General features: G+C 49.7%; 1 protein-coding gene across 4 annotated transcripts in view; it reads right to left on the bottom strand.

Moving 5' to 3' along the window:
* The window catches only part of LOC122389778 (myelin regulatory factor-like), a 69,678-nt gene extending 42,297 nt beyond the window's left edge, over positions 1–27,381 (bottom strand). For 2 of the 4 annotated variants that reach the window (XM_043382177.1, XM_043382184.1), the window contains exon 1: positions 27,200–27,381. In XM_043382177.1, the coding sequence (XP_043238112.1) occupies positions 27,200–27,248 (49 nt within the window). In that variant the 5' untranslated portion in view covers positions 27,249–27,381. Of the gene's footprint in view, positions 1–16,244; positions 16,376–27,199 lie in introns of those variants that run through there. The other 2 variants (XM_043382157.1, XM_043382167.1) reach the window with 2 other exon arrangements.
* Between the last annotated feature and the right edge of the window lie 531 nt (positions 27,382–27,912).

Here is a 27,912-nt window from a genome sequence, read left to right as displayed (position 1 = left end):
ATTAATAAGGACTTGTACTCTCAAAGTCATAAAACATTCCGGCCGTTTGACGGGCAAGTTGACCCCCCGGTGCCCCATGCCACGCCTCTATTGTGAACTGTTCGACACTGCCACCTCCCCAGGGAGCAGCGGGGACAACCAGTTCCTGATTGGCCACGGAGCGTGAGGTCACAAGTGGGCCCCTGAGACCGGCCGGGTTCACCGGGAGAAATCACCGTTTGTAGGCGGCGACCCAATCGGTGGACACGCGCCACGGCGAGTGGGGTTTGTCAACAGTCCACCACTGCACCACGAGTGAGGTGGGCCCCCGGTCCAGTGTCACCGACTACCGAGTGAGTGGGGCCGCCGACTGGGGAGTCAGTGGGGAAAACCGGCGGACACGGGCACGGCAGATTTCTCCCGGGAATCAGACGTTTTTGTTGTGTTTCGTTGATTGTTGGTTACTGCGGACGGTATGATAGCCAAGCCAGTTTCAGAGGTTCACGGAGCCTGGAATGGCTCAGTTATTGAGTGACACTATAAATCAGTAATATCAAAATCGGCACATAATTGTAAACTTGTGGCAATATAGAGCAAATTTTTAGGCATGATTCGTTATTATTGCTTAGAGCACTCAACATTCTTGAGTATAATGTAAATAAAAGTAAGTTTATGTTTAATTCAATCCATTATCAATTCCTCTGACATTTACTTTTGTCAGATATTGTTTTCACAGAGCCTTTGGGAATCAGCTACATCCAGAAAATATAAATTGATGCCATTGGCTGAGCATTTCCTTTGTTTAATGACCCGATACAATCACCCAGTTGCTACATTTAGAGGTTACCCATCATGAAATCACATCAAAACGGCCATATAAATCAGAACCACGCCAAAAAGGTTACCATTATTGAGCGCGTCAGCCCACGCCTTTTCGATATTCGAAGTGATGAGGCGCCATTAGCCAAGTTGTGAGCGGCGGCGGCAGCGCGTGGCGTGTCACTGGGTCATCGCCGGCGGCGGCCACCCAAAGTCCATCCATCGCCCTTTGTTACAGACATGGCAGAGCCATCACACAATTCGACTTAAAACCTAGTGCTGCAACCAAGGAAGGACTTCCGAGAATGGGGACCAGAGTGTGTTTAAGCCAGTTGGCCTTGTGCGCTCTCGTTTGTTTTAGATCGCTGAATTGGATCCTCTGTATCGAGGTCAATTTAGACAAAAGTCTTAACCATTGTTCTGCAGCATCACAGGAACTTGAATTCTTTCTGCAATGGATCCTGCATATTCTCCGTCCGAATACCGCAGAAAACGGACGAATCATAAGATAGGCGAGCAGTTTATGCGCGACCTCATCTGAATCACTTCCTCTGGTTGCTGGGTGCGCTCTCTATTCACTCGTCCCCCCCCCCCCCGTCTCCCTCCGACCAGGGTCGGACGTCCGGCGCGCGGGGAGGACACGAGTTGTCCCCCCCCCCCCCCTCCAGGGGTCGTCTGACTCGCGGGTATCAGTGAATCGGTCCTGGCCTCTGCCACGTGCGTTTCGATGCTATTTTCGCCACCGCAGTTCACGCGAAGAAAACCGATAGCTCAGAGTGCAGTGAAAGTAAAGTGCATTTGTACAATTGAGACCGGCACTGCTTTCAAATACAGTAGCACGCATCGACGGCATAAGATAACGGTGACACGGGAAAGGTCGCAGAACAGGTGGCGGCACTTTCTAGTAGACTTCGGGAGCATATCGTACAGCATCTGATATCAATTGCCTGATCATGTCCTTTAAATAGTAACTTAACTTCATCAAAATTTAAACGCTATCGCATCAATAATGGTTACCACGCATATGTACTTTAGAGAAAAGGAGGAAAGGTGTACCGACGGATTATATTACACATCGCATGCCACACATAATTGCGACACAAACCAAAAACATCTATAAACAAACATTTTTCCAGTTAGCCAACTTGGAAAGCCAACTTGGTTAGCCAACGTACGTAGTGAGCGGTGTGTAGCTATTGAGCACGAATAAAAATGCGCAATTGTTGTACCCTCCCCCGTCATTTCCAATCCTAGTCCCTAAGTTACAGCTATTCACCCTCCCGAAAAAGCATCTGCATTGAACCAAATCGTCTCATAAGTGTTACTGCTTTAGAATTTACGGTAATATTTTGTAAATTATTGCGAAAGTTTAGCCATATCACCGCGGAGTCACCGATTCCAGTTGTGCATTAATTATGTCCGGATTTCACGAGTTACCGTTAAGTTACAGCGAATTTGTGCCTCATCGCTCTTTTGTTCCAATCGATGAAAAGTGCATTGTAATAAAGCTGAGCTGTCATATAGAAGTGGTAAATCATAGTCATGTCATAGGTTACTGTAAAGCACCAGTAGTTAATTTCCATTTTACTAACAGTTTTCTAAAAAGTTAAGCGTGTTTGGGTACTTTCAGTTAGAAAAAGCAAGAGGGGATTGCATGTGCAGTGAGCATGTCACAGTCGTAGGATGTGCGGACAAGTAATTGCGTTTGCATGTTCCCGAAAGCAGCATTTACCGAGTTTGACTGAGTTAGGCAATTAACGGTAATAACGCCTGTGTGAAATGCACAATAACAAAACAAACGATCAAACTAAGCGTGTCAGTCACGACGAGCACATTGTTTTACCAGTTAACAACAAACTCAAACATCAAATCACAATTCAGCAACACAAATACGTTATCAACATTGACATGAAATTTTAAGGGGCGAAGGAAGGGACAATCCTTCCCGGAGGTAAGGTGAGCTGCAGACCACAACGTTGGCCACATTTCCTCCCCATTGACCAATGATCCATGACCCGTGACTACTGAGCAGTTACCAGTGACCAATTGTCACGTGGTCAGTGGCGACTGATCATTGGTCTACGGTAACCAGTGACCGGACGGGTGCAGGTGACAGGTGACCAATGACCATTGACCAGTGACCACTCAGGATGGCCATTGAACATAAATGCATTGCTCACTGCTCAATGCCTACTGTGTTATTGGCCAACATAGTGACCAATAACGAGTGACCACTGACCAGTGACCCTGGATACCAGCACGCGGCGGCCATGGTCTCGCCAATTCCCGTCCGCCAGCGCGGCGGACGCCGTGTGACGATGCCAGGTGCAGCTGGCCGGCCGGTGCTAGCGCGCGTGACCCGACACCCGCAGAACCAGTTCCAGCCAAAGGGAATGGCGCGGACGGGGCTCGGAGACCGGGGCGGCCGCCCATCAGCACAGGCAGCGCTGCGCTCACCACCGCCGCGCCGCGCCGCGCCGCAAAGGCAAGGCAGCGGTCCAAGAAAGTGCAAGTGAAACTGGCCACGCATGAAATCCAGCGCAGCGATCGGCCGACGTCGACAAAATAATAGTGGAGAAGACGTGAATAAAGACACAAAAAGAGGTGGAAATTGGAGCCAATTAAGTACACCTATGTCAAGAGTAAAAGCTCATAACTGAACGCCAACCACTTGCCGCCCCAGAGATTCAAACTGTTTAGTTGACACTTGACATCCATGAATGCTGACTGCAACCGCACACCATCGGGATCCATAACCGCTGTGCAGCGTAGGTCAGTGACTGACACCTACGACACCCGGTGCGTATAAGGTGACCGGCGTGCCGACCAACCGCCGCTGACCGGCGCGCAATGGTGACCAGGTCAGGTCGGCGCAGTGCGGCGCGGCGCGAACGCCCTGCGGTCCGTTAACCCAGTTTCGAGTGACCCTGACTCGGTGGACAGCGGCATCTCGAGGCACCGCCCACGGCCGCTCCTGACAGGCCGGTCACGACTCACGAGTGGGTCACCAGTCACGAGTAGGTCACGGATCACGAGCGAGAGCGGTTCGTGACGCCGGCCTGCCCGTGACCTGACAGCCACGGCCGTCACGGAAAGCGGCGAGTTATACCGGGCAGCAGCTGATTATCTAAATGACATGGTAACTGTTCATTGATACAAAGGGCGGTCAACAAATGACATGACACATAGGTTTAGAAGCATTGATATGGTGGACGACTTTTTGCCATCAGATCGTCCCGAAAACAACAAAACACCATGTCCATCAACATACAAAAAAAAAAATATAGTACTCAGCTTTCGTTGAAATTAAATAAAAACTCAGCATATATCGGACGTTTCGTGTTCGGTTTAACACTTCATCGGCGATACAGTATCGCCGATGAAGAGTATCGCCGCCAGAGTATCGCCGATGAAGTGTTAAACCGAACACGAAACGTCCGATATATGCTGAGTTTTTATTTAAAAAAAAAATAAGAAGAAGAAGACCCACTGTCATAAGACGGCCGTACTCGTAAGCCGGGCCCGGGAGTAAGCGTCACCATCAATTCTACAGCTCCTCCTCAATCGCTACACCCGAAAGTCAAATCGTTATTCCGCCTAATACAGAAGCAACAGCAGCGGCAACCGCGTGCATCAGACCGCAAAGCCCTTCCACAGAGCCCAAGCACCCGCCAGTCCATCAGCCCGTGTCGGCTCCCTGCAGTCATTACCGTCGCCACCCGTGACAGCATGCGTCAGGGCTGCTGACATCACCACGTCATCACGGCTCCCACGAGCCACCCATCGCACTATGGTTGGAAACGGCCTCACGGATGGCCGGGGGTAAACGCGAAAAAATGTTTTGCCCATAACTTGTTAATGCGTAGACCGACTGCGATGAAACTTTGCATAGGTATACCAGTGTCTTTCGTGCATCATACAGTAACTCAGAAATGACGAGGTCACGTCACGTCACGCGTGTGTGACGTCATCATTGCAAGTATGTTATAAGTCGCCTATGTCTTTCGTTATGTTATCGATATCGCGAGACATTTTGAACATGTTTTGAATACTGCTATTACTGAATGGATATTGTTGTTATGCTTTAGGGCGAGAAATATCAACGTAGTGACGCACAGTGTCTTACTTTTGGTCATAAAGGGTCAAAAATTTGGAGAAAGAGTATTTATGATTTTTTTAGATTGGGCAAAAAAGTAAGAAATAAAATGACGATCAAATGACAAAACATGCGTCAGATTAACCCGGCAGTTGCTGGGGTATTTCCCCATCCGCCGTTTGCCGGGGGGGGGGGGGGGCGTTCAACGCCCCCAGCCGATAACTCGCGAACAAATAGGCGCAGCGAAACGCACGAGGCGCGGCAAGCGAAAGAAGAACGCGACGAGACGATTCACATGAATACTTTTAAGTTGAATTTCGAGGTCACAGGTCGGGTCAAGGTCAGGTCAAACACTTGAAATCGGGCTTTCAGTAGCATGGACTTTAGAACCTCGCAATCGGTGCCTCGCGTTTCGCGTTTCGATTATATCGTCATCAGTTGGTCCTAAATAAATTCAGTCATCAGTTGGTCCTAAACAATCTGTCACAACTGTCACAACTGTCACAACCCTTCATATAAGTGCTAAAAGAGTGTCAGATCAATGTAGGGGTCAGTCAAACATAGGCCACTGGCCAGGGTCAAAGTCAGGTCAATCAGGTAAGCACATAACCCCGAAAATTAAAACTGGTACCTATTCGCAGCCCATGCATGACACATGTTTTATGGGTACTTTTGGGCGTAGAACACGATGGTGACATTCATTTTATCATACGAGTACGTGGCTGGTTGAAAAAAAAGATCAATTTCAGAAATGCATGCATCATGGTCGTGAAGTAGTCACGAGAAATTGCCAACATTCAGTTCAAGATTTTGGAAAATGTAGAACGATGATCAAAAACCATAGATAGCCATTTGATTTGCCATGGTATTGGCAGTGTAATGGCGTTTACAGCATATCTGTATGTCTGCTCTGTCAGTGAATATCCATATCCATACTCCAGGATATCCATACACGTTTGCACGATATCCATACTCCAGGTGCAGGGGCGAGCAGTTACTTCTTACGAGGGGTGCGGAGTCGAAGTCAGAGTCGGAGTCAGAGTCGGAGTCGGAGTCAGAGTCGCCCAGAGTCGTGGCAACGAGCCAGGAGTCGGAGTCGGAGTCGGGGTCGGTCAGGAGCCCGCAGTGGAAGTCGGAGTCGGTCCGAATCGGAACAGCTCCATCACGACTCCGAAACACTGGCAGGGGTCCGGAGTCGGAGACAGAGTCGCCCGGAGTCATGGCAACGAGTCAGGAGTCGGAGTCGTAGTCGGAGTCGGATTTGGCGCCACCACGACTCCGCAACCCTGCTTCTTACCATCATTTATAAGGATAAGCGATTGCAAGACTGACGAGCCGACCTGGTGCTAACGAAGCGACGGGTAGGTACGCCTCGGGAGATGAAGCTTCACGGACGATTTTGCGCACAAGTGCGCAGTCTGCTTTTACGTTCCCCTTACGCAGAATTGAACAGAGATTTATTCTGCCAAAAAGCTCAATGGAGGTCGATGGAGAACTTTTTGTATGTCTAATGAAACATAAACGTAATTTTGCAAATATTGCTGTGGTGACACTGCAAACAGAATGCAATGCCGTTCCTGATTTTGAACACGCATGGGAAAAAGAGTCACTTCACTCGATAGCCAACATAACAAGGATTATTTTGATATATAATAATCCAGTTTTACAACGTTATGGAGGTACTCCACATGCTATCACCAGCGCGGTTGTTTAAACCTTTGACGGCGCACCAAAAAGGCCACTATCAGAAACTCCCGATTCCACGTACAATAATGGAGACTAAATGCGCAACTAAATAATTTTTTCTGCCCAATTCAAAACATTTCATCAATTTCCAACAGAATGACACCCCAAATATACATATATTCCGAAATTGCCCACGGCCATCCGTGAGGCCGTTTCCAACCATAGTGCATCGGCGCGCCGCATGGCTGATCATCACGTCATCATGACGCGACTGCGGCGTGACGGCAGAGGTTTCACTGTCACACGGTGAAGGAGACGACTCGACCGATACACACAGCCGAGGCTGCCTTGGCGGAGTAGTAGACGTTTCACTGTCGCATAGCTGAGGCTGCCTTGGTGGAATGGTGGCACAGTAAAGAAGCCTATAGCCGGCGACATGGTGACAACTGGACTGATCCACAGCTGAAAAGTGAACGGAGACGAAGATGGCAGCGCTCTGGTGGGCGGTAATGGTGCTTGAAGATGTGGGCTAGGGACCTGGGACGGGTTGGGGGATGTGATAGTGTGACAAAGTGATACTGTGCAGCGATCACTGGCTGTGGCGCTATGACAACCGCGGTTGTGGCGATGTATGTGGTAAAGTCGAAGATGAAGGTAGATGAGGCTGCATGGCTGTGGCTAAGGCCATCACCTTGGCACTGCCTGCGACAACAGCTAAGGCTTTGTGTTGGCTATGGCGGTGCGTCTGGCTATGTTCTCAGCACTCAGCAGCGTAATAGGCTTAGTCCGGTGGCGGGCATATTTAATGCGGGACCGCTCCTCATTCCATGACCTGACTGAGAAGAATCATCTGCGAATCCCCACCTAAATCCTTATGAACAGCATATAATGTATGCGCAGAATGCAGATCCCTGGATAATCAGGGCTTACCACTAAATATAGACAGTTCTTGCTGAATATAAATTAATCATAGACAGATGGCAATACTTCAGCAGCGTAACGCTCTTAGCGATTGTTCTGTTACAGGGCCTTGCTTGCTATACAGGAACCACAATGCATTGCATTGCATGTCCAAAAATGTAGGTAGTTGAAAATGCTATTCGGCCCAACTGACAAAAGAGACAGTCCAAGAGCCTGTTTCATAAAGTGGTATCGATCAAACCAGCGACCATACCCGGCAGCACACGGAAAAAGAAGAAATTATTCAATTTACATTGAATGTCAATTGAACAGCAAAACTGTAGCCTGTAGACGTGCAATGCGCATAACAATTAAGAAACGAATTCAATGAATACCTACGTACTAGCAGATGATAGTGTTAGCATTTATGCAGTCTGGAAGAACTAGCCAATTGGTGCCAGTGTTCTATAATTGGATTTTGGTTGGGTGTGCTGATGAAGAAAAAAATATAGGATGAGAAAAAAAGAAAGTAAATATCTGAAGTATTTTTGCAAAATGGTGTAATGCTAATTTCTATGCCAACTGATAAACCAGGATTTCATGTCAGGATCTTGACAGGGTGTGAAACAAAAGGATGTGGGTGCATCAACTGTCAAGTGACATGTAAACTGGCTGTTCGAATGCATGAAACCTTTTTCAGAGATGAAGTAAAGTCAGTCATTCATATTTTTGGGATGAAAATATTTTCCCCATCAGGTGTGCTTTGCCACCAAAAAGTCTGAGAAATGGAACACTGATTGGTGCAAATTGCTTCTTTCAACAGCCTCCCTATTCGCATCCCCTCTCGTCCTCCTTCCCTTTGCAACTGCCCCTATCTCGCTCCCTTCCCTCCATCAAATGCCCCCCCCCCCCCTTCTGTCTTCATAACATGGCTAGCGCCACCGTCATGCATTCCCCCGGCATTCCTCGGCCGGTGTTTGACACGAGCTGCCGGAGCGCGGTGATCGGCAGCCCGACATACCACGCTGACCGCAGAGCGAGGTTTGTTTACGGCCTGCGACACGACGACACCGCCGCAGGCACTACTGGCACCCACCGCGTAGTGACGGGAGAGGGTCAAGACTCAAGAGGAAAGGGAGGGGGTCACATGATGGATGAAGGAAACAAATCAGCTGAGCGAGTGACAGATTTATTAGAAAAAGCACACCAAAGCGACCAAAAGAAAAGGGACAGATTTAAAGGGCTAAAACGTTAAAAAAGATTATTTTAGATTCAATAAAAGGGACATGTGTAAATTTTGATTGAAGCAAATTAAAAAACAAAAATGGAAGCTAAATGTGAGGAATGATAAGATGTTCTATTCGGAGCTAGAACTCAGCGAGGGCGCAGAAACTGAGCGAGGGTAGGAAGAGTGGCAGGGGGAGAGTTGGACCGAACGCCGACGGGGTCTGAGCGTGTGTGGGAACTGCGCGTGGGCGTTCCCCCACAGTGCCGGCGTGGCGTGTGGCCCGGCCGGTAGTCCACAATTACGTCACCCGACCCGGCGGATCGCCGACAGCCGGCACGCGCCGCTATTGACAGACGACGGCGTATGTGGCGCACGTAGGCCGGCGGCAAAAGGGACGCACCGCCTCCTGCTGTCAAGTAAACTACACGCCACTGCATACACTGCAGATCACTTTCAGCACTGGTCACCGGTTGCCACGTAGCAACACGCGGTCAGCACTGACCGACTGTGTATATCAGTGTTTGGACATGCCGAAAACACCGCACTGCAGCTGGAGGCCACAAACAGATGTACAGACGCCCGCGAGCACAGGCGCCCGGTGATCGATGTGACCGGCGCTGATGGCAGATGGTAATCGGTCTCACTGCACGTGCTCAGGGAGCGGCGCAGCGTTTATTTGGCCGGTGGCTGAACGGCAGCTGACCAATGCAGCCGTCACGAGCTGCAACTTTCACTCGCACGTTTTGATAAGCTCGATGATGTTTGCAATGGATGAGCGGTTGAGGAATGACTGCTGAGCTGCGTTTGTTTAAACTCGATGGCTCTAAGAATAATGGCGAAAACAACGCTCAATCAAACAGTAAGATGACGTATTCATCAACTAATGATTTTGTCAGTGTCTGCATAAGTTATCAGACATACTTATCAGTCTTTGTTGATTGCCAAACATACCCTAGCATGCTTTAATCATCCACTCCACCGCACAAATAATCCAATCTGTTCATTCCACTGTTTACCCAGGCCGATCAGGGAGCGACAATTACCCCTAACTCGCCAGCAGTGTTCGCCACGGGCCCCAAAATCCCCAGCCCAGCCCGGCCCGGGCCCATGGGTTCAGAGCCCGGCCCAGCCCGTAGCCCGCTCTTGGCAAATATTCCAAGCCCAGCCCGGCCCGGCCCGTCAAAAATAGCAATCTAGTTATTGTCTTAGTCTATGGCTATAATAAGCATGATTGATTACACTATTTTGAGAACAATTCAAATTGCATGAATATTAACATGGCAATCATGACTCCCTTCTTTTCAATGAATATAATCATTTCAAGCACCTATGGCACAAATTTTAACAGTAACAGCAAGCACCTCAGTCAATTAGGTCATGATTACACACCTATAAAAAGTTTACATGATTATATTAACTACATTCTATGAGTAAAGTTATCTTGCAAGCTGATGTGTGTGAACATTATCATTAATAATTGGTGACTCTAATGCATACTTGAAGGAAGTATTTGCAACATACTCTATACTTCCCAGCACTTACCAGCAGAAAAAAAGCTTGACTTATGGGAATTGATGAATCTGTCTGGGATTGACCTTGCTGTTAAATTCACTCCATAGATGCTGCAATATCAAAAGCCTGAGAAAGCATACAAAATAGGTGACACTAACTTTAGCACTGTCTTCCAAAAAAAGAGAAAATCCATCCATTTATCAGCAAAACTGATTTAATCTATTTTCAATTCATGCCCACGTGTCAACCGAATCTCTGTGGACAACTATCTGCTACTTTCCTTGCTATTTTATGTTAGGCTCTTTTCAAGATATGGATATCGCTAGCAGCGTAAGCAGAAAACATGGTAAGCTTGAAATGTCATTGGGTACTTTTGCGACTTGTACGCATCATCATCATCAATCGAAAATGAGCGAACACTTCTTGATTGTCGCAGCTGCGGCAGGTAGCGATTCTGACGAATTGTATAATAAAACATATATGATCAAGTTTTTGTTTTGTTTTTCGTTCGAGTTTTCAGACTTCGTGATTTTGGTTTTATTTTTCATTGGTTTAATTTTGTTTTCACCTTGATACTCACTTAAAAAACGTATTTATTTGATATACTGTTGTGTATACTACCTAGATGCCGCCACATAAACATAGCGCCGCCGCCATGATTGCACATTTTGTTGAGAAGGGGCTGGTTTGTTGTGATTTATTTTGACAAATTTATGGACATTTAAAGAAGCTTTCATCGCGAAATACTCTGTAGAGTTCCTCGTTACTTACAGTGTGTTTTGTGAGTATCCTTTTAAGGTTCTGTTCGTTAAAAAGCCGTCGGTGAAGGAAAAAAGACTGTGTTGGAATTGTCTCACTATCGCCATATATAAGTGTTAACTTAATGTAGCCCTGTAGCCCATCATTGTTGAGTGGCTTCTTAGTTTTTGGAGTTGTAGTGCTAAGTAAGTTGTTCTGATGACTACATTTTAACTTTTATTAACAAACTAATGATGCTAGAGATTCTCTGATCTTTTTGGTTGCGGAATTTTTATGAAAACCCTCCTATGTGTGACATGATGTGATATTGGATAATTCTCAAGATTCCCAAAATTCAATATCAAGTAGGTTTTCTTTCACATTGCTTAAATTTGGTTTAGTTTTTGTATTTTCCCAGTGGGTTTTGTTTGCATCAGTTTCCAAATTTTCTTAAATTGACATTAGTCGCAAAACCCATAGTGCACAAAGTTCTTGGCCCGGCCCATCCATAGCCCGTTAACTAATGATATTTGGGGGCCCGGCCCAGCCCGTAGCCCAGCCCGGCCCGTGGCCCGTTGGGCTGGCCCGGCCCGTGGCGAACACTGCTCGCCAGCACCGTTTCTGCCCTCGTCCGGGGCTGACGAGGTGTCACCTCAGGGGCGCACCTGACGGGGAACGGCGTGTGGCGTGCCGACACCGCGCGCTAAATGGCTCAATAACGTCTCCCCGAGAGGGGGCGGCACTCCCCCCCCCGGGCAGGGTGTCGGTTACGGCCCAAATACACCACTGGCCGATGAAACATGCAGCTATTGACATGTTTGTTCAAGCCGGCCTCATGCATTATACATTTGCTAAGCAATGACCAAATGGGCGGAGGGAATATTACAGCGCTTATGTCCACCATACCTTGTGGAGACAATGCAGAAAAGCGCATTTTGCCATTATGGGGACGCACAACTCAAAATACTCTACAACGTACTCGCATTTCGTGAAGGTACGCGCGAATCCCTCGCTAATTTGAGACCGCTAAATTCGCCAATGGCATGTAATTTGCGCTGGTTTGCATGCTCTCTGAGTGACGCTCGGTGTGATTATGGCTGACCCCTCAGTCCGTCGGGCCGGGGTCGAGACACGCGCCGCCCAGCCCGACTTCCTTACGCAGTCGAAATGGCTGAAGGCCCCTGCTGCGATTAGAATAACGAGCCGTACATAATTGTGCGCGCCTGGTCAGGCGAGGTGCACATTATCGACATAGCCGCCAACCAGCCTGACGACAAAACATCAATTAACAAAAACAAATAAATATGTATGGATGAATATTGCATATGAGAAGTATGCGCATCTGGCTGACCTTATCCTCACTTCTGTATGGAAATATGAAATTGCCAAAATAAATTACTGTATTAAAAATCGAGATATTTCGAGCACAGCTCTTCGTCGGTCGATTGTCGGTCGTCGATTGTTCGTCGGTCGATTCTTCGTCGGTCGATTGACAATCGACCGACGAAGAGCTGTGCTCGAAATATCTCGATTTTTAATACAGTAATTTATTTTGGCAATTTCATATTTCCATACAGAAGTGAGGATAAGGTCAGCCAGATGCGCATACTTCTCATGATGATATTCCTCAGAACGCTTAACCACTTACGAATATTGCATATGCTAGTAAAATAAACAGCCGTGCAGCCCGGTTCTTTGATATTGTATGCCTCAAAAGATTTAACACAAATTATATAAGTTGTCTAAAAGTGCACATCTATATTATGATTTATTATGAGTAAATTACGACATAAACATAGAGCCTTGTTGGATGTTTGAGCTTCAGGGGAGCGACCGAACGCATAGCTATATTGCCTCCATTGGTACTGAATGCCAGAACAAGATATACCAAGCTCTACGACACGAGAGTCTACGAATCCCACGATCCACCTACGGCTACCTATCCATATACGTTGCTCACGATGTCTTTACCCATCCCTCAGTTGCCATACACTCATAGCTTCTTTGTATATTTCACTTGCAAGTGACCTCATCCACCCATCACCGCCCACGGTGGTACCTATTCTGTCTGCGTGACGATATACTGTCCCCACTAAACTCCCGTCCCTATAGGATTGTCAGATTGCCTCAGAACGACCGCCGGGCGAGGTGTATTGATTCAACAGCCACTGCTCACGAGGCCGGCCGAGAGTCTGCAGAACATTGACCGCAGAGGGAACGGAGGGACAGAGGGACGAAAGGATAGAAGGACGGAGGGACGGAGGGACGGAGGGACAAAGGGACGGAGGGACGGAGGGACGGAGTGACGGAGGGACAGAAGGATAAAAGGACGAAGGGATGGAGGGACAGAAGGATAGAGGGACGGAGGGACTGAGGGACGGAGGGACGGAGGGTCAGACGGACGGAGAGTAAGCGTGGAAGACGGGTAGAGGGAGGAGCTAGGGGAAGGAGAGACGAATGGACAAAGGAACAGAAGGACAGGGATCAGGGAAACAAGGGACTGAGGACAAATGAGACAGAGGGGCGAGTATAGCCTGGTAAGATTCGTTGTTTGTTTCCAAATTTCCTGGAAAATGCATTGATCTCCAGTATAACCGGACTTGGTGTGGTAGCTCGTTAAACCGTCACCGGCAGGCGGATGTGTGGCTGAAAAGGACTAACTGAAATGTAGTATCTATGCCTGTCACCGGCCACGCCCACTCCCACCACAAACCACAACCAGTCCGAAACATGACAATGAATTGGCACTGACAAACCTGATAACGGTAAGTGTCCGCATGTAACATAACAATGCATCCATTACCTGCACATTTGCGGCATTGATAAGCCATTACAAACGGAAAATTCTAGTCGGAACTGCCGGCCCATTATATCCCGCTAAAATGACCCACGTAATAAGGGGTCGTCATTTATCTTCTGGCGCCGCGATGAATGCGTCAAAGGCCATCCGAAAAATGTGGCACGTGCCGCGGTGCAGTGCGGTGATTTTTCAGCGAGACTAATCTGTGAGACGCGTGTACATCACACGCCATCACACGTGCACAATACATACTGTGGCGGCGGGGGCGCAGAGGCGGCGCCGCGCACTGTTGAATCGATGCTCCCTGTTCTGTGTATTCCCGCCGCAGGGGTTCAGTGAATGTCATGCCAGCGGATATCACCAGTTTTCTGGGGCTGGGGGATGCTGTAATTTGACAGTAATGGCCTACAGAGTATGTAGGCCTCATATAAAACAAACAGGCGAAACAATAAAGAGATAAGCCGAACATGGGCTCAGCGCGGTTGGACGGAGGACAGCAATCTTTACAATATAGGTATTGTTGGTAAAAAGCTAAAAATTGGAAGTAAGCTTTAGAGCGTTCAACGTAGATAGCAAAGTTTAACGCGTCATTAAAACACAGCAATAATGCAGATAAACTATAAAAAAACACCAGACAACGTTACCTTCTCTAAGTGAAAAGGGCTAAAAACTGTAAACACAGGAAATTTTCTCATGACTCTCAGAATTGACTTGGAAATTAAAACATGTCACTACATTTGTGAAATCATCGAACGTAAGAAAACGATCAAGACAGAGCAACCTTTCATTTTGACCCAAAAGTTACTCGTCTAGCGCAATCCAACTTACACCAGCTGTAAGGTACTGGCTGTGTATATTTTACCAAACAGGCATATCACGGCAACCGCGGGATTTCCGAGCCGGCCTGAAAACAGCCAGTCTCTGGACATCCTCCACGGTTGGCACGTGCCAATCACGTGGCTCGTGCCCGGCCAATGGGAGCAGCCGGCCACTACACGCCACCCTATGCACTGTGAAGCCGCGGTGTATGGAGCACGACACAGGAGCGCTTTCGCCGCCAACCGAAACCTATACCATCCACGATTCCCGCCGGTCACGAGGCAGCCGCGCCGTGCCAAACAGCGCCGACCGGCCAAGCTCGGCCACCAGATACTCGCCCGCAATGCCAGCGGGGTTTGTTTGCATCAGGGCTGCGGAGTCGGAGTCGGAGTCGGAGTCGGAGTCGGTCGGAGTCGACAGTTGTGACCGGAGTCGGAGTCGGAGTCGGAGTCGATTTTAGAAACCCGAGCCGGTGTCGGAGTCGGAGTCACCGAAAATCTGTCGACACCGCAGCCCTGCTAGGTCTGCGGAGTCGGAGTCGGGAGTTGGAGTCGGTCGGAGTCGACAATTCTGCCCGGAGTCGGAGTCGGAGCTGGTTTTTGAAAGCCGGAGTCGGAGTCGGAGTCGGAGTCACCGAAAATCCATCGACTCCGCAGCCCTGGTTTGCATTGCACACCAGACCAGATTCGGTCTCACCAGCGCTCTGGCGCCAGTAACGTTGTGCGTAGCGACTGAGCCGTCAGCCGCGGAAAATGGGATCTCCCCGAATGTCGCCATCGATTGGCAATGAGAACGGAGTCAAGGAAAAACGCTGTGAAGGAAAGGGCCGGCGGATTTGTGTGTCGCCGAGGGACCATCTGCAGAGCCGCGGCTGTACGGAGTGGACTCCAGTCGTCTGGAACAATCTCCTGTCGGTCAGTTCGACAGAGATGGGACCGGCCCGGCCCCAACTTTCCGTCACGGCCCGATCACATCAGCGGCTCCCGAACGCGGCGATCTCACTGCAGTTTGGATATACAGGAGATCGAATCGCTGCATGCACGGTAAAAACGACAGATGCGATACGACAGGCCCTAAAGGATGAAAGCAAGTGAGTGGTCTGGGGGATGGAAAATTGCGCACCGTAATGAAACGAAACTTAAAGATAAATGGGAATGTGACGTTTTACGAGAAAATGGTAACTTAGGTATGATGAGGGGAAGCGCTTTGTTTTGGCGCTTGCCGTTTTAATAATTAACCACACAATTGTGGTATGACAGTTTGACGTTTGTGAAAAGCGATAATGTGAACACATATATATTGCACAAACCGGTTTCGATATCACTTCATCAGTGTGCAAATATATGTGTTCACATTATCGCTTTTCACATAACCACACAATATTCGCCAATGTAAGCTAGGACTTCCACTGCCTGAAAACGCACACAAAAACGACGGGTACGTACTGACAGTTGAGGTGCAAGTCAATTTATATTTAGGCTGCATGCGTGACCGAAAATTGATCGGAAACAGGTTTTGGTTATTTTCAAACGATCACATCTTCATCTTCGTGGGATTTATTACACATTGTTGTACAAACCAGATATAAGAGCCTCTCAGACATTGCAGATTAGCTAGCAGTGCGCCCCTCATCTGGCCCTCCGGCATCCCGCGGCGGCCCGTCTTACCGTGGCCGTAGCCTCTCTCGCGGGCGCAGCTCGGTCCCGGGTGTCGGAAGCTGGTCAGCTCATAGGGCGGCTCCATGGCGACGGGCGGGGGCGGGGGCGGCACGGAGCGCCGTCGCCCCAGGGCACCACGGCTGGTCAGTCGAGCGTCGGCCCGACCCGGTCGCCCCGGAGCCGGGGGCGGAGCGGCCCGCGGCGAGGGCGGGGCCAGAGGGGGCGGCGACCAATCACCCGCCTCCTGACAGCGCCGGCGCCGACGATCTGCGCGTCGGAGGCGACGAACGACGCAGGAGGTCTGAGTGACGACGCAGGAGGTCCGACGAATGACGTGACCGGCGCTGCGCAGGTCACCGACGTCCCTGGGGCGACCTGAGCCCAGCGGTAGACCCCAACCTAACGCCTACACCACTGAATGAGCTGATAGAGCGCAGTCACGAAATAGCTGGCTTCCACGAGAGTCGATACCAAATGACACCGGTCAGCGCAGCGCCATTGCAAATCACGGTAAAGCACCACCATCCAAAGGTTCACCAACGGCACACAACGCGCGCTGTACCACCCAAACCCGCACTGACGCCGGTTCTCTCCCGACGAGAGGAAATACTGACTGAACCACTCTCTCCTCCCCGTCCGTCGGCCTGAGAGGGAGACCGACCGACCACTGACCGCCGGTCACCGGTCACAGGGAGACCGGCGCGGCGCGGCCGGACGGGTCCGACGGTCGGGTTTCACCGGCGCTTGGCTCCGGTGACAGGAGCAAACACGGCCCCACCGGTACGGAATGTACAGGACTGGTATTGACCGACTGAAAGACTGACAGGCCTGGTCGACTGGGTGGGTGGCTGACAGACTGATTGACTGCGTGTCTGGGTGGCCTGCTGTTAGACACTTGATGAACTGATTGACCGACTGACTGTGCGAATCGTTGCCAGCACGACGGCATGAAGACAGACAGTAAAGGCTTCAAACACCACGAGAAAAAAAAAAACTAAGAAGGTTAGCCTTCTTTCGCCGTTACCAGCATTACAGCTAACGTATTCCAAGAACATATGCTTTTACAGCAGAGTGGGCTGCGCCGTTACGAGGGCGGTCGTTCCCAAAAAGAGCTTCTGGCGTGGGTCGTTCCTGAGTGACCTCGGGAGGCACGGCCGGAGGCGTCCTGTCCGGTCCCGGGGGACGGTCCTTTGGCGGGTCGAGGTTCACCAGAGCCGACGATTGCCTCATCTGCGGCGCTCGGAGACGGACAAAAACTCGACTGAACACCACGCGCCGGACGCTGTCGGCGCCGGCCTCCACAGCTCCAGACACCGACGGGGCACTCCAGACGGGGCAGAACAGTCACCGGGACAGCGGAGATTCCAATGCTCAAGACCACGCCACTCAGAGGAGTGGGGATAGATGAGTGGGTGGGTAGTCACATCATGACTAGATGTAGCGGTTGGCAAGCGGAATGGCAGTTTGCGAACGCACCTACGGTTTGGGTGGAGCCTCAGATGAATAGAAGCTCTGTCCAGGCTCTCTAAAAAATAATGTGGCGTAGTAACGTGAATCACCACCATTATCTACATGAGAATGCCACTTAAGTTCGATAAACAAAACCTGAATGAATAAGGGGTCGCGATATTTGTTGAAGTACCTGCTTCAAGCTCATATTTGTGATGTCATGCAGATGCCGGTATTGATGTTATAGGCCAGATGCACGCTCAGTTTCTCCAGGCTCATTAGCACGAAACATATAATAACTGCAAACAATCTGCAAACAATCTGCATCCATGCAAACAAAACGTAGCTAAATAAGCCACTGTCCCAAATCCAGATCCGGAGATAGTCTGAAACACAACCGCTCGTCAAACAGTTCGCAAACGACAGGTTCTAACCAGGGTCGGAGGTTTCACAGAACCCAACCGATTGCAGTAGCGGCTGTGGGCGTCCAGCGCCACCACCCTGCAGGTCACGGGGGCCGAAGGCGGGACCGCGCCCTGTCCCCAGGTCAGACGGCGGACTGACAGGTCGGACCGGACCGGACCGGACCGCCTGTCCGACAGATTGGCGCCGATGAACAACCCTTCCGTGCCTTGGCGAGGAGGGTGGAAACGAACGGCAGTAGTCAGTTCACACCCATCCAAAATCAACGTGCACCCGGAAATGAATATCCATCGCGAAACGCCCGATATCGAAGAACGAACGAATATTATTGACGGAGCGACACGAGCGAATATAGTGACGGTCATCAGGCGACACGGTAGCCACCTATCGCTGCCACCGCCGCTGCCGTCCATCCCTCTGCCGCCGCTGCCGCCACCTCAGCGCCGCTGCTGGCGTGCGAAGGATAAGACGATCTCATGGTCAACCACTTTTTAATGTGGCCGAGCCGCCGCGCCGAGCCGTGGTGGCTGCTGAGATGGCCGCCCGTCGGGGGAGTAAGCGCTGTTCGGCGACGGCCTGCCGCCGCAGTCGCCACTGGTCGCCGAGTCGGCTATAGTGTCAACAGAAACGGTTACAGGTTAGCCCACACCACGCGCGGTGTCGAGGACATTATTACACAGAAGAGGGTAAAGTATAAGGCTGTGGCTGCTCGCCTCCGAACGGAAAAACTGGCGTTCGGGAGAGGGAAGTATGGCCGGCGCCGCGTAAGGAAATCCGGGAAGAGTTTGTATCGGGCTCCAAACAGGAAACAAGAGCGAAAAACAGCGCTGGAGGACACACTATGGGAAACCGAGGCCGACGCTGACCGAGAAGCGACCTGAAGGGACGATGGAAGCGCTGGAAAAGCACAGAAATGACAAGTGACATCGGGATACGAAATAACCATTGTTGGCGATCGTCAAAATCGCATCAATATACTACACCGACCCAGCAATCACTCAACATAATCCGTTACTTCAGACGCATTAGTTCACCCCGGATTCCTGATCTGGAATCAGCCGTCTGCAGGCATCACCCGGCAACAGCCCCGGCCGTCACCAGCCACCATTTTTGAACAGCGGACGTCTACCAGTAGTGACACGGCGTCGCCATACCGGCTCTTCCGCCGAGACGGGTCGAGCAGGACAACGTCCCCGGGCGGACGTGGCAGTCCCACTGGACACACAGACGTGACCTTGGCGCATCGGCGGGCGTCGGGCGCGCTGAGCCTTCACAAGGCTAACTCCATCAGTAGCACACAGAGCGAGCTAAGCACCAACTTCATACGGGAGCGCCGCCTCAATGATGGCGACTCGAGACCATGAAAGGGGCGAATCATGTCGGAACTTTGCTAGTCATCCTATGTCATTTTGTATTCATTCTGGTGAGGGATAGTCGAGAACCGATGAAGAGACCGTAATCAGCTACTACCTAACGGTACCATAAAAACGCTACGCACCATCGAGTGAAATGAAAAGTCGAAGACATTTTATAGATCAGCCAGCAAGCTCATTAAAATGTGGTGAAAGGAAGAAATGACGCATAAGACGGCTAAGCCTATGCGTATCCCAAAATTAACGTTATGACACTCGGCAAACGAGCATAGATGAATTGCACTAATAAAGCTAACAAGCATCTAATCCGGGTCATGGCACGGTCATTGTCCATCAGTGCCTACCATCCGTAAAATAGTGTATAACTGCAAGTACCATCAGTTCCATCGAGCACAATCAGTACCGTCAGTGCCGTCAGTAATCCAAGCCGGCGCAGCGAGCAAATCCTGGCGCACCCTGATAATCCTCGGCACACGCACAGTTCAAGGGCTTCAGGAGGCTTTTGAACTCCACAGATGAACGATTGGACCGTTCCACGTACTGGACAACCAAGGAAGTCATATTTCCATTCAGAAATAAAAAGCACGACTTTTTACACACTTATTTTAAATATATCAGACCTCTACAGCGTAGCTTCATTTGCACCGGCCAATCGGATTGCTTTCTCATTCAACGCTCAGTTACTTCTCCAGGAAGCACGACCGACCAGCAACAAAGTCCAAAAACCATCACCGTCTCACGGTCCCGTAGCCGTAACACCCCATTCATGTAAAAACAATCACTACAGTTGTGCAAGCATTGAGCCTCCCGTCATGATTTCTGTGCTGAAGCGGACAACAACTTCACGACCGCCGTCTGCTGCGGTCCGATAACGACATTCTCCGAACATTTCTGTCGTCCAGGCCTCGTCCAACACATCCGTATCAGTCCGTCCCGTCCCGTCCCGTCCCGTCCATCCTGTTCGGTTGTCCATCCGTTTCGTCAGTATGTCAGTCCGTCTGGCTCTTTCGGTCTATCGGTCTGTCTGCCCGTCTGTCCGTCCGTCAGTCTGTCTGACTTAGCTTGCCCGTCTTTCCGTCTGGCTGTTTCGTCGTGTGCATTTGTGCAACAAACAGCGATGTCCGTCTAACCGCGGTAACGTCACGCTACAAACCAGGAAGCATGAGGCGCCCAAAAGTCACGCGCTGCACAAAGCGTCATATTTCACTTTTTAAGTGTTCATGGTTGGCTGCCTTTCTTCTTGCACGGACATGTACCACAGAAGGAACGCTCGAAGGGGCTGCGAACTGCCGCGCGCCCGCCGAGCCGCCATCATGCCGTGGCCACGCTGAGGTTCCGGCCCTGGTCACGGCCCACGGGACAGCCGTCGGTCACACGACTGTTCCGAGTGAGTTACGAGAACCCCTCGATGGCGTCCGTCTCAAGGTGAGCATCGCACAGCGGCCTCACAACCAAATTAATGCAACATGCAATATGCATGACATCGTCACTAAAACGTCCCTCAAAGCTATTGGTCCATGAAAAATACGAAATGGGTTATTTGGTTCAACGACCTCATCGGCATTGCAGAGTGGCAATGATGCAATATCGTGGCATCCAACATCCGCCTCGAAACAGTCGGTCCTAGACCATCTGACTTCCTTGTCGGGTTAGAGTAAATTTAGGTGGAATAATTCTCATACTATAGTGCCGGAGAATGGTCAGTGTTATGCCGTGATTTAGTTGCCAAAGGAATTGCGCGTCAAAACATATCAAACCAGTTCAGTCGTCAAATAGTCAGTGAGCTGACCTCACGATAAATACAAAATCATCCACCATGCAGGACACGAGTTTGAAGCACTGGAATTCCATAAGATAGGCGACTATCCCCCACTCACGCACACCACTACTCGTAAGTGCCGCGTTGGTTCCTGCGTGCACCGGATAATGTTCTCGTCTCAACCAAATCGAGGCAATCACCTTATAATCGTCTTCTCTGCGGTCTCTATGGAAGTAATCCTAAATTGGCCAGCTTTTACTGCACTATCACTACCGAGCGAGATGACTTGCTGGTCTGTACGTCAGCGCACTTTTGCTGTTGACTTATCAAACTCCATGAATGAGTCACATCCTGCATTTGATACATGGGTAGAAGGATCAAAGCACGCAATGTTTCAGATGGCATAAATGGTAGCTGCGGTCCTATCTTGGCTGCGGTGAGTGTCCTCCAAATCAAAGAGCGGCTCCCTGGCAGTTCCCAGCTCCCGGATGCGCTGACCACCGATTTTTCATTGCCAACGTCCATGAACGATCACTGTGCTGATCTAAAACATCATTTAAAGGGACCCTCCCACCTTCAAAAAAGTTTATGAATTGGCATGAAAGTGATGTTGCTCGGTTCAGAAAGAGCGAAAACGAATATCTACCAAACTTCACCGAAAAATATTCACCGGTTTTCAAGATATTAGACTTTAACTTTTGTTTACTTTTTGGATCTCCGCTGTTCCTAGCGACTTTATTTGGAAGCAATAGTTTGGCAGCTGAAAGTGCGGCACTTGTTGCGCGCAAAGCAGCATATACCACCGCGTGCTACAAAACGTTTTAGTCAAACATTTAAAAATCGTTAGATATCTGCGCTGACGTCACACATTCAGAGGGGTATTCCTATGCATTAGCCCCTCTGAATCAAAATGCTGCAATTTTGAAATTCAATATTTCCGCTTTAAGGCATCTCTCGGGGTCGGATCCGACCCCTCCTCCGTTCTTCTTGAATAACTCAAGAACCGCTTACGCTATCAACTTGAAACTTGGCATACCTTCTCCCCCATCAATTTGACGTCTTCTGTGTAATTTTTAAGAACAAAAAAATCAATTTGTTTTTTAGATATATCGATTTTAGTGATAAAACTACATGGCGTTTTTAGTCAAAAAGTGGTAAATGTTTAAAAAATCGCCAAAAATCAGGGTTTAAAGCAAATTGCAAATTAAGGACATGAATAGACGCAGCTCAACGAGTTCTTTAAAATGGCTATCTCGGATTTTCCATAAAATGCGTTTTTCACCCCTAGAAATTCAAAAAACTACATTTTTTGGAAAACAACTAATAAAATCCAAAATTTTGAGAATTTCCAAAAAACCGGAATATATGTTATAGAGCTCTATTAGAACATTAGATGTCCCAAATTTCAACTTTCCATCTTGATTTTTGACCCACAAATTGTAAAAAATAGCTCCAACATGCATAGGGCATGGTGACGTCATAAGCATTTACGTGAATTAGAGGCACTTCTGAACATCGCATGTGAAAACAAATGGCACCACTAGATTCCTGGGACAAAGCTCGTCTAGAAAAGTGCATTTTTATGTCAAAAATAAAAAGTTGAAAAATTGACCTTTTTTCTCAGCCCTCGTTTAGTTATGTATGGTATAAACGATTTTTATGCTTTCAATGCACACTTATCACCAGCAAAGTGAATTGGGGTCACATATAACCATTACCATCGGATTCGGCGTGAAAAATAAGCCATAAAACATGTGTTGCACGCCCATATAGCAGAAAGTGAAAACCGTGACCTTTCGTGGCCTGACCTGACCTTGACCCGTACTTAGTATGACCTCTATACGCACATGGTACCTTCACTAGGCCTTTGAGGTCATTTTTGGTGAGTTTCGAGCAGCAGCTATCGATTCCGCTGTCCGTAAGCCTTATCATGCAAAACCCCAGAATTTGACCTTTGACCTGACCTTGACCCGAAAGTTGACCTCAATCTAAAAATCTTAAGAGTGCTTTGGGAAAGTCTCGTAGAGACCTTTCGAATGCCGCCTCGCGGGGCTCGATGCGACCATTGGTTCTCGAGATAACAGGGGGGGGGTCGGATCCGACCCCCCCCCCCAGGCTGTCGTGGGTACGGAAATAGCCCAGGCGGTGCCGGGTGAAGTTGAGCAGCCAGGCACTGATTTGTACCGGCGCTGCTGAGCTGATCCGCCACAGCACTATACGCTGAGCTGATCCGCCACTGCTGCATTCTGAGCTGAGCTGCTCAGCCGCCGCGCTGAAACGCTAAGCGTTGATCCGCCTTCACGCTGGTTACCGGGCCGTTCGTTGTTCACTGCGAGCCGGGTCGCCAAAAGCGTCATGTGTTCGTCCAGTCCCGTCACAGCCGCCGTGTTTTGTACTATGCCCGGTGCCATGGGTCAGGAAAGACACAGTGAATGGCACGGATGCCGCGCGTGTTCATGACCTCGACACGGGCGTCGGGCAATGTATAGCGCGGACAGGTGGGAGTAACTGACCCTAAGGGTGGAACCAAGGCGTTCAGAGAGAATGTTTTTTAACCCAGGAGAGAAAAAGGCAACCGACTGCAAAATTACTCAATTATTTCTCTAATGAAAATTAGTAGGCTCTTTTGTATTGGAAATACATGCCGCAACTCCCTCGCTAGCAGCCCAGTGAATGTTTCCTCAAAACCGCAACATTTCACCAGCGCACCAAGTGAGCCGTTTCGCGGAAACCTGCCCGCAAATCCTGGCTTTAATGACGGACATCATGTGACGGACATCCAGCCATGTGACGGACATGTGACGGACATTTGACGGACATGTGACGGACATTCATCTCACGCATTACCACAATCCCGTCAGCCCTATGATGGCGATCAAAACTTTATCAGATGCATGCAGCATGAATAGCTGCTAGCATTCCAAGTTAACATTTACAAATGTAATGGATGAGCCAGCAATTCTTAGTTATGAGTTGCAACAATATTTACGCCAAATTAGGCCGTCTGCCACTTGCCAGTCTGGCGCAGGCAGTGCTGCATCCATCTGACATGAAAGAGCATCGGTCGCGAAACGTGTGCAAACGATTGTCAAAAATAAGATTCACGCACAAATACTGTCGACTGCGTCTGCATGGGTGGAGCTTTTCCAGGAAAGTTGGTGGGGCAAAAAGTTGTCAAACCTACAATGTCCGATTGTTAAGTTCGATAAAATACAACGATGAATCAATTCTTTTCATTACAGAGATAATATTTTACATTACACAGACATTTCAAAGCACCTCAATGCGAAAAACATTGGTTTGCTAAGCAGTAAAGTCCTACAAATCGGCTTAAGTTGGTGGGGCAAAACTCTTATTGGTGGGGCAAAATGGCAAGTTGGTGGGACGGCCGCCCCACCAAGTGAATAGGAAGCTCCACCCCTGGTCGACTGTCGCATGAACGGAGTGCAGCTCATGCTCGGTCAACTACGTCCTACTCACGGAAACGTTAACTGACAGCGCCTTGGTGCGCTTTGCCCTTCCCATTCTAACAAACCTAAAGATGTAGAGAAACCACTCGACTACACTAATTTCCAGGAACATTATCAGCACATCTACCTGCTGTTTATGGCCAATTGGATGGATTCCGCGGCGTCATCACCCCCAATTGCGTCCCAAACTGCGTCGCAGTTTCTGCGCGACCTGCTCCTGAGCCAGCGCCGCGGGCTGACCGCGATGACTCACCGCATCCCACGGCCATGTGCCTGCCCGACGTCCAGCAATGCTAATTACATCCACCCGGCCGGCGTCTGTACGAGCCCCATAACTACCGAGGCGCCGATAGTCAGGCTCGCCCCTATCAGCATATGCACCCGGCTCGCTGCGCCTGCCGCGCCGCGGGCTGCAGGCAGGGCCCTGTCTGGCAGGTCGGGCGGGCGCCGCTCCACCCCGCCCCTGCGCCGGGGTGCACTGACATCCGCTGCCATGGCTGGCCGCCCCGCACCTGAGAGGTAGTTCCGCACTGCCAGCCGCCCTTGAACTCAGTCACACAGGCCTGGGAGCGCGCAGTGACCGAGGTCAGGGGTCAGATCGGACGGTCGCGGGGTCAGGGGTCACTGTCGGGGTGTCGTGGATGTCAGGAGTCCCGTGTTATGAACAGCGGAGGCCGGTGGTTTGTCCGACGCAGCGCGCCGCGGCCGCCGTACGACCGGTGCTCCTACAACGGTTCGGTGGCGCGCCGGCCGGCCGGCCGGTCGTCGCAGTTACCGAGCGCTGACGTCACATGGCGAAAGGAGCCCGGCCGGCGGGCCTGTCCGGTCGGCTCAGCGGCGGTGCTCCGCGGCTGGGAATCCAAACTCGGGAATAGTGTGGTGGGAGACCGAGGGAGGCAGTGATCACCTACCAACGCTACGTTGGACGACAGTTGCCTAATACCAATCTGAGGCGTGACGGGTAGGCACCTGTGCCGAAACAACGGCGCTGCGGCCGGATGCCACCTGTTTCGAGCATGTTCCGGAACAGATGGGTACCGGCTCTGCCGCTATTACAACACGGGTCATCGTCCGCCTTTCCGACATCTCCTGGATATTTTCACCCAGCGCGCCTAGCCGTCGATCCAGCGTTTAGGGGAAGCCGGGGGAAGCCCGGGCGTGGGGGAAGCCCGGCCATCCCGTTTCCGGCTAAATTATTCACAATAAAATGCTCAACTGTTTGTCCTTTCAGCGTGGCAGCTAAGGTAACGCCAGCAAAAAGTTAAGGTTGACAAAAATTGCCTATTGTTAAAGTTATAGCGCAAAAATGATATTTTAAGGGTTTTTAGCTAAAAAGTGAGATATCTTGCACTGTTAATGTTATACCATACAGTACTAATATTTATACGAATGTTATGTAAGGACCGTTTAAGTGTTTGTAGTGAGGGGTGACGAGGCAGGCTGGCTTAAGTATGACATTTTTTCGAATATCGCTGTTCTAAAATAAAAATTAGCACATTGGGGTAACCCCGGGCGAGTGGCCAAGCTTACCCCCAACCGAGAGCAATGCCACTAAACCACTGTTTTCCGTGAGATAATAGGTACTGAGCAGGTTTGGTTTACATATAGATCAAAGATAAATTTCGAAAATAAACATGTTATCATAGACAAAGCCAGTCATGTCACTTAAGGTCACCTAGGGTCAAACTACGTTTTTGCAGATAACGCGACAGACAATGAAGCTAGAGCTTCAAAAATGGTGTCGTTGTGTTCTTCTTCATCAGCCGAGTCGAATGATATGCAATATGATGCATTAAGGTAAAAAGAAAAATAAATTTTAAGGAATTTTGAAATACACCTTTTTTATCAATTTTGCATCACGATTTTCATCGACCTGTACTGTATATGTAGTAGACGCTAGCTAAAATACCAGTAGTGACATAAACTCTAAGATGTCCAGAGCTAATCAGTACCTTAATAAATAATATTTCACTTCCCGTTAATATTTGGAAAGCAGATAATGGTTTCATCAACTCGTTGTAAAGCGCTGGGGAGGTGGCCGGCGTTACCCCTATGCCGGGCTTACCCCAGAAAAATCAACACTTTCTTAAAACTCGATTTTCTCAACCTTACACTTATTCCACGAAACCGAATTTTTGGGAAAACACGGCCAATGAACTTAGCTAGCTAGCAGGATGTCAAAATTTTATACAGCACGTATGGTATGTAATAAAAATGAAAAAGAGCTTACTATGCCGGGCTTCCCCCGGCTTCCCCTACATAATGCGTCCGTCGTCTCATGTCACACGAGTCAAAAACTCAGCGTGTCCAAACGTGATCCTCTGAGTCGTGGTTCCATGGCGGCCACACCACAGTGCAGGAGGAATAACGCGAGTTCGGCCGACTGGACATGGCCCTTTCCCTGAACTCTCGGCTGGCGACCGCGGCTCAGGAAAATCCTGTCCACCCGGCCAATGGAAGGTTACCCGCCAACAGCACAGTTGTACTCACCAAGTATCGCCTGTAGGGCGGAATCATCGCCCAGAAAATCCATATCCATGGTGGGGTGCTCCAAATCAATCCATGATTCGCATATTCGCCAAAACTGTCACTTTCGCGATCTCACGGTGTAAGCACTTCTCTCCCTCCACAGCACAGCCCCCTCTCACCACGGCGACTGTTCGCTCACGACTGACGTCAGTTCGCCGAGTGGTTACAAGGTTATCCGGTAGATGGCAGCAGCGCGCGGCCCGACGACGGACCGCGGGTTGCGGCCGATGCTTACTTTCTATGAAATGAATTGTCGTCAAATCACAAGTCGTGTGGCGACAGGAATACGGTGATGGTATGACGATTGACATGTGTATTTGTAGGGGCCGAACTACCTCCGATATGCTGCAGGCTGCAACAAGGAGGGGGGGGGGGGTCGAGCGGACCTAGACGGATGCAGAAAAGCGTAGGTGGGTACAGGTAGGTGGTACTCGAATGTTGCGGGGTCATATCACCAAAAAAAATTCACCATTTTCCAAAAAAAGCTTGGATTTCGGTTTATTACACATCGCTTTGGAGTTTAGCCCGCGCCCTGCTGGGGGGGGGGGTGTTTGAACACCCCCCCCCCTTGTGGTTTTTCGCGAATATCTCAAAAACGGCGGCGCGGAGCGCCGCCGTTTTTGGTACACCTTATCATACATCAATTCTACACATGTTGTGAAAATTTCAGACCA

The sequence above is a fragment of the Amphibalanus amphitrite genome, unplaced genomic scaffold, assembly GCF_019059575.1.
Source record: "Amphibalanus amphitrite isolate SeventyFive unplaced genomic scaffold, NRLGWU_Aamphi_draft 000019F_arrow, whole genome shotgun sequence".
In the NCBI taxonomy this organism is placed as follows: Eukaryota; Metazoa; Arthropoda; class Thecostraca; order Balanomorpha; family Balanidae; genus Amphibalanus; species Amphibalanus amphitrite.
The sequence above is the reverse complement of the archived record's forward strand: the minus strand, read 5'-3'. Positions and strand labels throughout refer to the sequence as shown.